At 41.6% G+C, this 15,947-nt stretch overlaps 1 protein-coding gene across 1 annotated transcript in view; it reads right to left on the bottom strand.

Annotated features, from left to right (window-relative positions):
- IARS1 (isoleucyl-tRNA synthetase 1) overlaps positions 1 to 14,876 on the bottom strand; it is a gene marked incomplete at its 3' end in the record, with an annotated part of 47,776 nt that extends 32,900 nt beyond the window's left edge. The window contains exons 1-10 of the mRNA XM_080708464.1: positions 14,749 to 14,876; positions 13,825 to 13,981; positions 13,445 to 13,564; positions 11,133 to 11,215; positions 9,632 to 9,749; positions 8,862 to 9,009; positions 5,408 to 5,495; positions 4,498 to 4,558; positions 1,156 to 1,251; positions 398 to 520 (exon numbers count right to left, since the gene is read on the bottom strand). Of these exons, the coding sequence (XP_080564590.1) occupies positions 398 to 520; positions 1,156 to 1,251; positions 4,498 to 4,558; positions 5,408 to 5,495; positions 8,862 to 9,009; positions 9,632 to 9,749; positions 11,133 to 11,215; positions 13,445 to 13,564; positions 13,825 to 13,981; positions 14,749 to 14,867 (1,113 nt within the window). The 5' untranslated portion in view covers positions 14,868 to 14,876. The remainder of the gene's footprint in view (positions 1 to 397; positions 521 to 1,155; positions 1,252 to 4,497; positions 4,559 to 5,407; positions 5,496 to 8,861; positions 9,010 to 9,631; positions 9,750 to 11,132; positions 11,216 to 13,444; positions 13,565 to 13,824; positions 13,982 to 14,748) is intronic.
- Between the last annotated feature and the right edge of the window lie 1,071 nt (positions 14,877 to 15,947).

Genomic DNA, 15,947 nt, shown 5'->3' on the forward strand with positions numbered 1-15,947 from the left:
TTGAATCTACGATGCACACTTACAATGTACCAATGAAAAATTAAAACAACAAAAAAAAAATCTAAAAACCTTAAGTAATTCAAGGTAGTTTTCAGTCAGAATTGTTTCCCCAAGTTCATGAATCTGTTTCATGAGACAGAAATCAGAGTTCAGTTTCTTCTGATCTCTGAAACTAGAGTTTGCTTCCTTTAAAAACATTAGACTCTGAGTATAGCTAACAACATCTCCCTTTCTTTGATTTTATGTGCTAAGAAAATAACTTTCTAGGGTAAATACCATATAATTATAAATTAAAAGGGGGATTAATTGTAAACTGTATTGATTTCCTTACTGGGCAGCAAGGACCAACTGAAATAAATATGAGAACAAGATCTTTCACGTCATATAAACTACAAACCTTCACATACTGTCCTGAGAAGTGTGTGACTTCTGCCGTGAAGCAGCCTGAAGCGTCCACAGGGCACACAGGAATCGAATCTTTCTGAATGATGTTGAAGTCCATACACACCCGATAGTCATCCTGGGAAGAGGCAAAGGGAGGAGAAATAAAGCCGTCCAAGTCTAGGCATGGGAAGGAGGAAAAGCACAAGGCCAAAGACTTCATCTCAGTACTTGGGAGGCTGAGACAAGAAAATCGCGGGTCTGCAGCCAGCCTCAGCTACTTAGTAAGGTCCTGGGCAATTTAGTGAGACCCTGTTTCAAAATACAGAATAAAAAAATAGGGCTGGGTGTAGCTCAGAGGTAGAATGCCCTGGGTTCAGTCCTCAATTTCAAAAGGGGGAAAAAAAAAAAAGAAAAAAAAAAGAGAACTTTTCAATATTCTGACATGCACGCAATCAACTTTATCCTTTTAAGTGAAGGTATTTAAGCCCTATCTAGGCAACAGAACCTCACACAGGGACCAGGGATTAGGTCATTCCCAACAATTATTTCACAGAATCTCCCCCCATGGAGAGAATATTTACCAAATGAGATGGCAGATGGTTTTAAAACTAAAATTTTGCTGGGCAAGGTGGTACAGAAAAAAGAAAAGGAGGCTGATTCCACGGTACAGATGACAGTGAGAACTTAGCAAGCATAGTACTCAGCATCCCATGAGAAGAAGCCACTGACATTTACTTTTCATAAATAAGTCTGCAAGATTGTGATACTCACAGCACCAAAGTACGGGGCCTGGTGCACGACCCCAGTGCCTTCTTCCTCCCTCACATAGTGGTCGACAAGCACGGAGAACGCACCGTTCTCTTTATGCTGCAGAAGAAAGGTGGGAAAATGTCAGGGAGAAAACACTACCGTAGCAGTAATGATAAGAGCCAAAAAAACATAATACAAAATAATTTTCAGAAAAAGGACAGAATTATTCATTCGGGTTGGAAGAAACATGTTGATTCAAGACATTCTCTTTCGGTAATGTCTCATCCTTTATAAATAAAATCTGTAGCTGAAAAACTTGCAGATAAAAACCTCTATAGTCACACAACTGAGATTTTCATAACTTTTCCAAGCCCCACCCTTGCCTCAGCATGAATTTAGCATACCGTTTCAGAAAACCTGGCTACCTAAATATTTCACTCTCTGCATGTGCTTCGATTCTCCTGATTCTTGCGAACTATTCAGGCATAAGATGTAAATCTTGACCCAGGTGTGGTGGCGCACACTTGCAATCCCAGTAAGTGGGAGGCCGAGACAGGAGGATTGAAGTTCACAGTCAACCTTAGCTACTTAGTGAGGCACTCCTCAATTTAGTGAGGCCCTGTTTCAATAAAAAAATAGGGCTAGGAGTGTAGCTTGGAGGTAGAAAGCCCTTGGGTTCACTCCGTAGAACAACAACAACAAAAAAAAAAAAAAAAAAGAGGTCAATCTCGAAAGGACAAGGGAGGGCAGAGTTCTACAGGCGCCCTCACTGTACGCCTTAGGGGAAGTGGTCAATTGATTTCCATCACTAGAGCAACAATATTAGAGTAAAGCATCAAATGCTGGAATACCTAATTTTTCTACCTTCATTTCTTCATATTCCTTTTTTTTTTTTGTGGTACTGGAGGTGGAACCAAGAGGCCTTCTACCTCCGGGCTATACTCCCTGCCCTATTTTATATTTTATTTGGAAACAGGGTCTCACTAAGTTGCCGAGAGCCTCACTAAGTAGCCGAGGCTGGCTTCGAACCTGTGCGATCCTCCTGTCTCAGCCTCCCAAGCACGGGGATTACAAGCGTGCACCACCACACCTGGCTCTTCATATTTCTTTCTATATACCCTTAGTTTCAAGCAAACTGGCCCCACTGTCTTACTTAACAGCACTGGTAAAAAGTACTTTCACATTTAATTTCTGTAATTCTGTGAAAAAAGTCTTACTATGCCCATGGTTTAGACATATTCTGGTCCTATTTACATTTCATAAATGACAAACTCAGAGTGAAGATTAAGTGGCATGTCCAAAGCATGCCACCAACCGCGAGGCAGTCTGAATGTGAAGCAAGGGGTTCCAAACCAGGAACCACAAAGGGTTGAACTATAGCACTGTGATTCTATTAGAACTTAAAATTAAACAGGGCGTGCTAATGCACGCTTGTAATCCCAGCATATGGGAGGCTGAGACGGGAGGATCGCGGGTCACAGACAGCCTCAGCTACTTAGTGAGGCCCTCCACAACTTAGTGAGACCCTGTTTCAAAATAAAGAATAAAAAATAGGCCCAGGGATGTAGCTCAGAGGTAGAATCCTCCTGGGTTCTATCCCCAATACTTTAAAAAAAAAAAAAGGAACGTAAAATTAAACTTGAAAAATAACCGTGAATTTTCAATTACTGTAACCCAAACTGCCCTGAAATAATTTAAAAGTATGGTATAATATGTGATACCAGTGTGCCTTCAACAGTTTAAACAAAAGAATATGTGTTCTCAGAACCAGAGGTACACATAGCGAGCTAGATACCATCGTACTGGTCTAACGGCAGATAGAGAGCCCTCACCGAGCCCTAGTCCTCAGGCCCAGCTTGGGACCCACTGAGGACAAAGCCAGGCCAGAATGTATTACGGAGAATACCAGTGCGGGCCCTCGGGTGGCACTCGCATTCACAGCTACACTTGACATTGCATTTTATTTTATTTAATTTTTTATTTTTGGTGGTACTGGGAATGGAACCCAGGGGCCTTCTACCTCCGGGCTATAATCCCAGACCTATTTTATATTTTATTTGGAGACAGGGTCTCTTAAACCAGCTGAGGCTGGCTTCGAACCTGCATGAACCTCCTGTCTCAGCCTCCCAAGCGCAGGGATTACAAGCGTGCGCCACCATGCCCGGCTTGACATTGCATTTTAGGTGTAGATCGCATGATATCATTCTAAGTCTAAAATCGTTTCTAAAATTCACTGAAGGTCTTAGTTCAGGAAGCTTAATGAATAGTTGAACTCATTTAAAAGAAGATCAATTTCTGCTTGACCTTGTTCAAGTGGTGGTGGTGGGTTTGTAAACATAGCCTAAGATTCTCGATTGTCAGAAAGTAAAAAACGTATAAAATAATTCCTAACTTTTAAGAAAAATAAGATGTTAAATGTATAATCTTTGTCATGGTACGTAGATTAAATATCCATGCCTTGTTAATGTCCTGTTTATTTTTAAACAGGATGTAAAAATAAACTTTTTCCCTCTTTTGAATGGTGCTAGGAATCAAATTTGGCACCTCCAACACACAGCGAGTCAAGTAATCTATCACTGAGCTATATTCATTCTCTGAGCATTAACATCTGTAAAAACAAAACACAACAAAAAACAACAATAAAACTCAAAACACTTGTCTGGGTAACTCTATAAGCAATGAAAATACACACAAAAGTTTGATCAAATGTAAAGGCATTCCTTCCATAATTTAAGAAACTTTTTTTGTGTGTGGTAGTGGGAATGGAACCCAGGAGCATTCTACCTTTGACCTACACTCCCCACTATTTTTTTATTCTTTATTTTGAAACACAGTCCCACTAAGTTGCAGAGGGCCGAAGTAGCAGAGGCTGTCGGAGAACCATGATCCTCCTGTCTCAGCCTCAAGCACTGGGATTACAAGCATGTGCGACCACACCCAGCTACATTAATTTTTAAATTACTACATGACAGCCGGGCGTGGTGGCACACACTTGTAATCCCCGCACTTGGGAGGCTGAGGAGGATCGCGCAGGTTCGAAGCCAGCCTCAGCTACTTAGTGAGGCTCTCAGCAAGTTAGTGAGACCCTGTTTCCAAATAAAATAAAAAATAGGTCTGGGAGTATAGCCCAGAGGTAGAAGGCCTGTGGGTTCTATCCCCAGTATCAAAAAAAAAAAAAAAAAAAAAACTACATGACTTATTAGAACAGGAAGGTGACACAACTAAACTCTGTTAATACCAACACAGACTTGGGGCCCAGGCACACTCTTAGGAACAGTAGGACCCACACGTGAGCTGTACTGTAGCACTGTGCCCGGTCTCACAGCATGGGTGCAGAGCCCTGCAGGCGTATTCTCAGCTTACCTTCACAAAATAGTCGAACAGGGGCTTGTACTTCTTGCCTTTGAGATAGGAACCAGGAAACCTGGAAAAAGGCAAATGTCATGCTTGGGATGGAACCCAGAGGCACCCCACCACTGAAATATACACCCAGTGTTTTTTTATTTTTTATCTTGAGTCAGGGTCTTGATAAGTTGCCTAAACTGGCCTTCAACTTTTGATCCTCCTGCCTCAGCCTCCTGAGTAGCTGGGGTTATAGGACTGTGGCACTAGGAAAATTTCACAAACTGGTTAAAAATCAAAGAAGTGAGGCTTTTGTTGATTCTTTGATATGAATATAGAAAGTGACTTAAAAATCAATTTAATAATATAGTTTTTGATAAAGCACCCCCCCCCCCGCCCATGGTACTAGGGACTGAACTGGCTTAAAGCTGTCTCTCTCTTTTTTTTTATTGGTGGTACTAGGGGTGGCGGAGGCTTTCTACCTCGTGGCTATACTCCCAGACCTTTTTTTTATTTTTTATTTTTTGGGAAACAGGGTCTCACTAAGTTGCTGAACACCTCACTAAGTAGCTGAGGCTGGCTTCGAACCCGTGCAATCCTGTCTCAGCCTCCCAAGCGCGGGGATTACAAGCGTGCGTCACCACACCTGGCTCTAAAGCTGTCTCTTTTAAAACTGAAGACAAGCCAGGCCCGGGTGGCACACGGGAGACTGGAGGATTGCAGGTTCACAGTCAGCCTCAGCAACTTGCATGGCCCTCTGCAACGTAATGAGACTGATTCAAAATAAAGAATACATAGGGCTGGGGATGTAGCTCGGGGGTAGAAAGCCCCTGAGTTCAATCCCTAGTATGATACCTACACACACACACCAAAAAAAAAAAAAAACTAAAGAAAGAAACATACACACGTTATCAATTATTTTAAAAATTACCTTTCGAGGATCTCATAGTCACTCTCCATCTTATAGAGGGCTGATAATCTGGCTTCCATTAAAATGAATAACTTTCCTCTGGCAACATCTATGAGAACAAGAGATAGTGAATCTTAGTGGTATTCAGACTGGTTGACACTGAGGACATTCAGCCAGCATCCTTCCTGGCTGATAACTCTGTGCCACCTGCACCTAGGATGCAGACAGCAACACTGCTTCCCTGAGGCACACGAGGCCCAACATTACAGGCAGCGAGTACTTACCAACTCACCCATGTCATTTTTTTTGTGATGCTAGAAATTTGAACCAAGGGCATTGTAGCTCCAAAGCTACACCCGTAGTCCTTCTTTTATGCTTTATTTATTTACTTTTGTGGTGGTACTAGAGATTAAACCCAGGGTCATTCTACTCTGAGCTACATCACCAGACTAATTTTATTTATGTTGAAACAAGGTCTCACCAAGCTGCCGAGGCTGGCCTTGAATCTACAATTCTCTCTCATCCTCTCAAGTACTGCGATTACTGGCACGTATCATCACACCTGGCTACCAATATCCTTTTTCTGTGTGTATACGTGTGGGTACTCAGGATTCAATTCATTCTACCTCCAAGATACACCTCCAGCCCTATTTTATTTTTTATTTGGAAACAGGGTCTCACTAAGTTACTGAAACCCTCACTAAATTGCCAACGTTTGCTTCAAACATACAATCTTTTCTCAACCTAAAGTAAGGAAATTACAGGGGTGTGCTATCATACCCAGCACCCATATCCATTTTAAGGAAATTAATCTTTATCATAAAATTAACAAACTAAGTTGCGCAGAAAATAAAATTCCTTATAATCTCACACCCTCTCAGATATTCTCATTTGAGTATTTATTCACCTAGTTATCTTACTATGCATGTACTAACAAAGGCATATTAAAAAGCACGTAAGTTCTAGCCGATCCCAGTTTTTAGGCTAAAATAAGAAGATCACAGGTTTGAGGTTAACCTCAGCAATTTAGCCAGACTCTATTATAATCTGCATGGTAGTGCATACCTGTAATCCCATTACTAAGAGGGTAATACAAGAGGATTGCAGGTTTGTAACCAGCCTAAGCAAAGTACCTAGAACCTACACAACTCAGTAAGACTGTTTAAAATTAAAAAAAAAAAAAAATTAAGCTGGGCGTGGTGGTGCATACTTGTAATCCTAACATTTGGAAGATAGACAGGACTGAGGTTTGAGGACAGCCTCAGCTACTTAATGAGACCCTTTGCAACTCAGTGAGACCATTTCAAAATAAAGAATAAAAAATAGGTCTGAGAGTATAGCCCAGAGGTGGAATGCCCCCATCCCCAGTACCAAACACACACAAAAAAAGGTAGGGCTGAGTGTGTACTTCAGAGGTAGAATTCCCTTGGGCTCAATCCCAAATGTCACTAAATAAATAAATAACGAGGTCTGGAGAGCAGCTCAGAATAAGAATGCCCCTCTCTGCATCCCCAGTACCAAAATGTAAAGAAGCAGAAAAGGTTCTTATTTATGAATGATTGTACTGAGGATTGAACCCAGGGGCAGTCTACCTCCACCAGGCAATTCTATTTGTGTGTGTGTGTGGGGGGGGGGGTCTGGGGATGGAACCCAGGGGTAATTGACCTCCGGGCTACACCCCTGCCCTATTTTTTATTCTTCATTTTGAAACAGGGTTTCACTAAGTTGCAGAGGGCCTAAGTAGCTGAGGCTGTTCGCGAACCGCAATCTTCTGTTATCAGCCTCTCGAATGCTGAGATTACAAGCGTGTATCATCACACACAGCTGCAATTCTATTTTTTAATTTGAAACAGGGTCTTGATAAGTTGATGTGGCTGGCCTCAAGCCTGCATTCCTCCTGTCTGTCTCCCATGTCCTGGAATTATAGATATGTACCACCATGCCTAGCTCTTTTTATTACTCTGTGTGTGTGTGTGTGGGGGGGATATTGGGGATTGAACTTAGGTGCATTGTACTTCTTAACTACATTCTCAGCCCTACTTTATTTTTCTGTCTTACTGTGGGTGGAACCCAGGGGCTTTTCTACCTCCAGGATATACTCCCAGACCGGTTTTTATGTTTTATTTAGAAACAGGGTCTCACTAAGTTGCTGAGACCCTCACTAAGTAGCTGAGGCTGGCTTCGAACCTGTGTAATCCTCCTGTACAGCCTCCCAAGCGCGGGGATTACAAGTGTGCGCCACCACGCCCGGCTTCATTTGTTATCCTAAGATCTCACTAAGCTGCAGAGGTGGCCATGAACCTGCTAGCACATGAATTATAGGTATGCACCATGCACCACCGTGCTCAACAATTACTTCCTTTTAAAAGCTAAATAATATTCCATAGTATATGAAAACCATATTTTGTTTATATATTCATCTGCCGATAGAAAATTGGGTTATTTCCATCTTTTGGCTATTGTGAACAGTGCTGATATGAAAACGAATATACCAGTATATCAAACAGTCTCTCCCAGTTATTTTACATAAATTGCCAAAAGTATAACTGCTGTGCCACAGGGTAATTCTACTTAGTTTTTTTTTTTTTTTAAGAAATCCTATACTGCTTCCCAAAGCATCTGTACCACAGCTATTTTTCTGGTATTGAATTTCTTTTTTTTTCCTTTTCCCTATTCACAAATTATCCAAACCTGAAGGCAAATTGGTACAAAGTTCTTTTTCATTTAAGTCTCTATGGAAAAACTTGAGACCATAATTCTGAAGTTGAAATTTTTTCAGAATGGTACAAGTTTACAAGTTCCAATACAAACTTATAATGACATTGTGGTACTACGTCTCTGAGTCTTAGCTTCTTAATCTGCGCTAAGGGAATGACATGTAAAGTACACTTGGATTCGATGGAATTTTCATTTCTATTCATTCGCATCTCCTTCCTTTTCTGTACAGGGGACTGAACTCAGAGGCATTCTACCTCTTGGCGACCTTTCCACCCATTTTATTTTTTGTTTTGAGACAGGGACTCGCCAAGATGCTGAAGCTGACCTCTAACCTGCGATCCTCCTGTCTCACCCTCACAAGCACTGAGATTACAGGTGGGCCTTTTGTGTTACTTTTCAGTCCGAAATGAAAGCAAGGTCATGGTGTTACAGTACTGCACCTGTAATCACAGTGCCTGGGAGGCTGAGACAGGATTGCAGGTTCCAGACCAGTCTCAGCTACCTAAAGAGACTCTCAACAACCTAGTAGAATCTTGTTTCAAACAGAAATAAAAAAGGGACTGGAGGTATAGCTCAGAGGTAGAATGCTCCAGAGTTCAATCCCCAGTACAACAACAACAAATTTGGAGGCTATCTTTCTGAGTACGTAAAATCTTTGGAAAATTCTAAATTCAAAGAGAAATGTAAGCATTCATAATTTTCCAAATGTAAGATTACCCCATCCATACGAACGCCACGCAACCAGGCTTCCACGTACCTTTAATCTTCACATACTGCATATCTGGATTAACACAGAGGGCGAGGTTGCTGGGGAGAGTCCAGGGAGTGGTTGTCCACGCAACCAAGGCTATACTGTCATCTTCCTCCAAAGGGAAGGTTACAAATATCGAAGGATCTTGAACATCCTGCAACACAGTTGAGGTAACACTTCACAAGTCCATAGAAACAGACATATAATGAAAAGAAACGGATTGTGTAAAGGACTAGAATAAATTTTCAGTATAAAATGAGCTCTCAAAAAACCATTTGTCATTGGGTGTGGTGGCGCACGCTTGTCATCCCAGCATTTGGGCTGGCTGAGACCGGAGGATCGCGGTTCGCAGACAGCCTCAGCTACTTAGTGAGGCCTCTGCAACTCAGTGAGGCCCTGTTTTCTTCCAAACACCTTTAACAAATGTTCCAGGTTTTAGATAAGGCATTAAAATCACCTAAACTAGTAAGCAGTAATGGTAAGTAGAGAAAAGTATATCAAAGTTGAATTTGCTAACCATACAGAGAGGCATAAACATAGTAAAACCAGTAAAATCTATCATATTTAAGACCTATCATAAAAGCAATGGGGGAACAAATCCCCCCATTTTATGTAAACAGAGCCTCCACACCGGGAGGGCAACATCAGCACTTGGTAGTGAATGGCACCCAGGGCTGACTTTCTACATGGGGATTACCTGGGAATACTTGGCATGATCACAACTCAACCCCCACTTAGTAACGGAGAGCTAAGAGGTGCCTCAGCATTTTACCTACCTTGTAATTCTGGTGTGATTCAAAGTTGGAGAGTGGAGTGTTACACGCGGTAGAGAAAGGCATGACTTTCACACCTCTATAAACAAGGCCTTTATCATAGAGTTGCTTGAAGACCCACCTAGTGAGTTAAGAAATGAGGTTTTACCATTATACCCGGATATCTAGTTTCTCCAATGCAAAGTTTATGACGTTTCCTGTTTAATTTTTGTCGGCCAAACAAATGAAAAAAAGTCTCCTTTGGAGACTAGCTGCTAAATTACAACAGATCGATCAGCATAAGGAGACATTATGTAGACACTACAACAGGTTAGTATCATTCACTGAGATGGGAAGACGCTCACGGCACAATGACAACAGCACCTAGCGGACCGTGATGCACACCGGAGTACCAATGGTACAATTTGGACATATGGGCATATATGTTTACATGTTTCAGAGATGTTGAAAAATAGAACTTTACCAACATGGTAATAATTTTGGGTGGTATTTCTCCCCCCCCAGATGGAACCCAAAGGCATTCTACGTCAGAGCTACATCCACCACCCGATTTTTTTAGTCTTTTTATTTTTGAAACAGGGTCTGGTATGTCAGGGAATCTGAGGGTCTTCCCATCCTTGGGTTCACAGGCCTGGAGGTATGTCCACAGGGGCACAACAGAGGCAAAGGGTCTAAGGAACTGCCCACTATGCTTAGCTCCTTAACAACCAAGGACAGCTGAGTGTGTGGCAGGGAGGCAGAGACAGGAGGATAGCGCAGGTTAGAAGTCAGCATCGCTGGCTTAAGAGACCCTGTTTCCAAATAAAAAAAATATAAAATTAGGTCTGGGAGTGTAGCCCAGAGGTAGAAGGGTTCCATCCCCAGTACCACTAAAAAAAAAAAAAAAGGGGGGGGGACACACGTGACAAGCAGGTACAAAAGGTAGTGGATAGATGAGAAGGCAATTAAAAGAACAGGCACATACAAAGCAATGCAAAGAAACTGTACTTCACAAAAGAGCTCTGAAAGTCACCTGTACTTTTGTGCACAATTTATTATAAGTAGGACTTCCTCAAGACTGAGCTGTATACACAGGGCATTCATCAGTCATACTGATGGTGCCTGCCTGCCTGGTAATAATTCTCAGATTGCTGCAGGACATCCAACTTAAACCACCTATCAAAACTAGCACCATTACCATTGTCGTATAATAGTAAACAGAAAGAAAATTTCATCTGGAACCATTATGTAACAGTAACTCCATAACTTCTTTAAGTGTTAAAGTGCGCAATCTCTTAGGCTTAAATCCTTTTATAAACCAGTAAAACCACCTCTAAGTAACTTACTACAGAATATTTGCAAAACCTAGTATATTTCTCAAATTCCAAACCTTCTAAATTCAGAAACATACCTATTCCCCCAAACAATTACAAATTTAAAAACAAACTAATTCATACTAGAACACTTCCTCTTGTGACCAGTACAAAAGAATATTAATCATATGATTAAAAAAAAAAAAACCTACCAGACAGATTCCATGAACTGTGGATACAGAGTTTTATAGTCATTGTCAAAGTCAATCCATCGGCCAAGTCTGGTAACAGTAGACTTTAAAAGTAATGGATAGTAGAATAGTATTAGACAATATTTGTTACAGTACATCGATGTATGTTGCTTACTTTTCATGTCACCATATATGACAATTTTTGAAAATCATCATTTTTTCACGTAAAATTATTTTCAAATAACACCCTATGAGCCGGGCGTGGTGGCGCATGCTTGTAATCCCCGTGCTTGGGAGGCAGAGACAGGAGGATCGCGCAGGTTCAAAGCCAGCCGTGCGCGCTGGCTTAGGAGACCCTGTTTCCAAATAAAAATGTAAAAATAGGTCTGCGAGTGTAGCCCGGAGGTAGAAGGGCTTCCAGGAACCCCAGTACCACAAAAAATAAATAAATAAATAAAACACCCTATGTAAGGTTAATACAAAGTTTTCTTAACATTCACCCTATCCATAAAATATTTTGTTGTAGTTGTTTTGGTATTGGAGATTAAACCAAAATAAATTCTATCTTTGTGCTATACCCCCTGCACTACTTTATTTTTTATTGTGAAACAAGGTCTCAGTCACTAGGTTGCTGAGGGCCTCACCAAGTGGCTGAGGTTGACTGTGAACCTGTGATCTTCCCCTTTCAGCCTCCCAAGTACTGGGATTACAAGTATGAGGACCATGCCTGGCTCATAAACATTATTTACAAGTATAAATATTCACTTATAAAAGCCTGCCCACTACCCACATACACACATACAAAGAGTGAATAAATGCTAAAGGAGACAGAATCAAACAATCAAACGCCATGTGTGATCTTGCATTGGATCTTAGCTCAGAACTAAAAATCCGTTAAGTGGTCAGATTCAATGGTATCTTACTGCTTTTGAAGTTGGTCACTAAATATGTCCCACTGCGAAAGTGAACGAAAGGCTTAAAGGAACGCTTTATACCATGCTAAGGATTTTTCAGTATTTCTGAAATTATGCCAGGACCCGAGGATGTAACTTGATGGTGGTGTGTTTAGCATGTGAGAGGATCTGGGTCAGATTCTACACATGCACAGAATTTTCACAATTAAAAGTTAAAAACTTAAGAAGGAAAGAAAAGGCTTGTATCCATGTCATACTCATTATGATTCCCCTGCTAGTTGGGAGAAAACTGAAGCGCTTCAACTTCGATGCTGATGAAAGCACACTTTGTAAGGTTTGAGAGCAGGATCAGCAGCGAGGAAGACTCAGCGACTGAGTGAGACCCTGTTTCCAAACAAAACTAAATGGGCTGGGGTGTAACTTGGAGGTAGAATACCCCTAGGTTCAATCCCCTGTCTGTCTGTCTTTCTGTCTGTCTGTCTCTCTCTCGCGCGCGCGCGCGCGTACACACACACACACACACACACACACACACACACACACACACACTATGGGGGGGGGGGATGCCCACCAAGCTTTTAGCTTACATAGACATACTAATCTGAGGCAGGGAAGAAAGGGGGAACTTTGTTGCCAAGCCCAGAAAAACAAAATGACAGGAGCTCCTTACTAAGAAACAGTAAAAAAAGCCCGGTGTGCGGTACATGCCTGTAATCCCAGCACTTGGAAGGCTAAAACAGGAGGATTGCAGGTTCAAGGGCAGTCTCAGCTAGTAGTGAGACTCTCATCAACCTAGGGAGACCCTGTTCAAAAAATAAATAAATAAAGCAGCAGCAATGACCAACATGGGAGTAAAACTAGCAGATCAATGGACCAAAGCTGAATTTCTAAAACATCTGAATTCTTACCGGAAACAGTCAAATGAGCCTGTTTGCTAAAACAGCACTCTTGTCGTATACTGTGGGTGGGCAGGAGATTTAATATGGAAGACCAAACACACATACAGAAATCAGAAAAGAAGAAAAGAGAGGGTTACAGGTAGAAGCTAAACACCTTCCTTTTTTTCCCTTTGAGATGCTGAGGATCAAACCCAGGGGCATTTTACATCTGAGTTACACCTCTATCCTGTTTCATTCTGAAATAAAGTCTCACTAACTTGCTGAGTCTCACCTCAAACCTGTGATTCCCCTTAGTCTCCATGTACTAGGGTCACAGGTGTGCAACCCAACACCTGACTTAAAGATCCTTCCTGAGGTACAGACAATGCAAAGAGGAAAATCAGCCCCTCGTGCCATGACCTCACAAGGACAGGCAGACGTTGGGCAACATCTCATAAAAACACAAAGGATTATAAACCATTTCGGCTCCCACTTAAAAACCAAACTTTCTGTTCATTCTACTGAAAACAACTCCACGTACCTTCCACTCAGTAGAGTATCTCATGACAATTGCGCGGCACTGAGCGTTATACTCTGCGATCCCCATTTTAGCTACATCCTCCGGACCTCTGATGCCCAGTGTCTTGTCGATTTCATATTCCTGAAAATGTGCAGTAAGCATGTTAACATCTCTGCTTTAGGAAACAGATACAGCCGATCAGCCCTAGAAAATAAGACAGTTTTAAAAAGAAAATCTACACGGAAAGTGAACTATGAATAAAGTTAGAGAAAGGAGCAGAGGAAAAAGTCTGACATATTGTCAAATTCATCATATTTCAACCTATTACATAAGGAAATGGAATGCTTATTAAATAAAACAACGACACAGCATATAATGTGAGGTTGGAGACTCAGACACACCACAGGTAAGCCATGGCAATCCCATCCAAATCTTCTGTCAACATGAAAGCCGCTCTGGTGGGCATATCTCGTTACTATATCTTTAATTGTTCCCGCAAGTATATGTCCATAGTGAGGCAGTCCGGTTGCAAAGGGAGGTCCGTCATAAAAGGTAAACCTAACAGAGGTAATAAAAATACATTCGTCATTTTAAAGCAGACAGCAAAAATTTAGGACATTTTTCTATAGATAGTTCTTATGGTGCTTAGGGAGAAAAAGCAGCAGCAAGGTTATGAAATTCAGACATAGTGATTAGGTATTTACTGGAGGTCCTGTCTTCAGAGAGCCCACTACTTATGACAGAGGACAGAGAAGGCTACTCTGTATCTATTCTCCATTTATTACTCCCAGAACATAAGGCAAGTTGTTAATTGTGGTCCTGAGTTATCTCCTCAGTAAAATGGCCACAGACACTTGTTACAAAGACTATGAAGAAGCCAAGCACGGTGGCTTGTAAGCCCAGTACTTGGGAGGCTGAAACAGAAGGACCACAGGTTCGAGGCCAGCCTCAGAAACTTAGTGAGACCCTGTTTCCAAATAGGTAGAAGGCCCCTGGGTTCCATCCCCAGTAACACATACACACACACACACACACACACACACACACACACACACACACACACAAAAGTTATTAAGAAGTATAATGAAAATAGTGACTGAGATCTAGTCTTTTAGGTGAATGGAGACCAGAGGCAGTGATAAGTGAAGGGAGAGAAAGTGAAATCTACCTATTAACTAAGAACTCATTCCCTCAAAATTTATCTACTACTGCAGAAAGCTAAAACTCTGGGAATAGAGACAAATAAAGTGTTTCTGCTTTAATGAAACTCAGCCTAAGAAATTATTACTCTAAGGGCTCTATCTTTACCAAAGAAATTCACATACCTTGGCCTATGTTTTGACTGCTTTAAGCATTCCTGAAAACAATTAAATTTGGACCAGAATTGCAAAATTTTTTCTTCTTCAGCAGGAAAGCTGATGTTTTCTGGAACTTGTTGAACCATTCTGTCTCTGTAAAAGAAATAAAATTATTGTCAAAAGAGAAATCTAGGAAGAGCAGGGTACTATATTACTAAAATGGGTGAACATACCACTGCCCATACTATATGATAAAACTACAGGTTTACTGAGGTAAAATTCACATACCAAAAACTGTACCTTTTTAAAGTATACAATTCAATGCCGGGCGTGGTGACACACGCTTGTAATCCCCGCGCTTGGGAGGCTGAGACAGGAGGATCGCGCAGGTTCAGAGCCAGCCTCAGCTACTTAGTGAGGCTCTCGGCAACTCAGTGAGACCCTGTTTCCAAATAAAGTAGAAAATAGGTCTGGGAGTATGGCCCGGAGGTAGAAAAGCCCCTGGGTTCCACCCCCAGTACCACACCACCCCCCCAAAAAAAGGAGTTGAAGTTATTACAAGCACCAACCTTTCAAGGACAGAGAGAAATGTTGGCTACTAGATTTACTAAGGATCCTATTGGCTTAATAACTACTTAATCAGAGGGCAACTGAAGTGAGGAGATTATACGGAAGACTAATATACTTTTAGATATAAATGCATTCATTTCTTATACTTCTCATCTATTCCCATAATGAACCGTGTCTATAGGAACTTATTAAGGATAAAGACTCATCCTCAGGCCTAACAAGGATCCAGGAGTTGGAGCTGGCATTTATATCCGATCCCCAAGCTGGGCGTGGTAACGCACACTTGTAACCCCAGCACTTGGGAGGCCGAGACAGGAGAATCACGGGTTGGAGGCCAGCCTCAGCTACTTAGTGAGGCCCTCCACAATCTAGTGAGACCCTGTTTGGGCTAGGGGTGTAGCTTGGAGGTAGAATGCCCCTGGGATTCAATCCCTAGTACTGCAAAATAAATAAACAAATAGGACCCCTAGGGTATCAACATGTACATTCAAGTTTGAATATCACTATTCTTGCACTATTGTGACAATTATTCAGAGATATGTCTGAACATTTTCTGAGAGAGAGAGAGAGAGAGAGAGAGAGAGAGAGAGAGAGAGAGAGAGAAAGTAATGTGCCAAATACAAAGTCCCAGTGTGTAAGAGCTATGACCGGGCTAT

This window comes from Muscardinus avellanarius (genome assembly GCF_963383645.1).
Source record: "Muscardinus avellanarius genome assembly, chromosome: 13".
NCBI lineage: Eukaryota > Metazoa > Chordata > Mammalia > Rodentia > Gliridae > Muscardinus > Muscardinus avellanarius.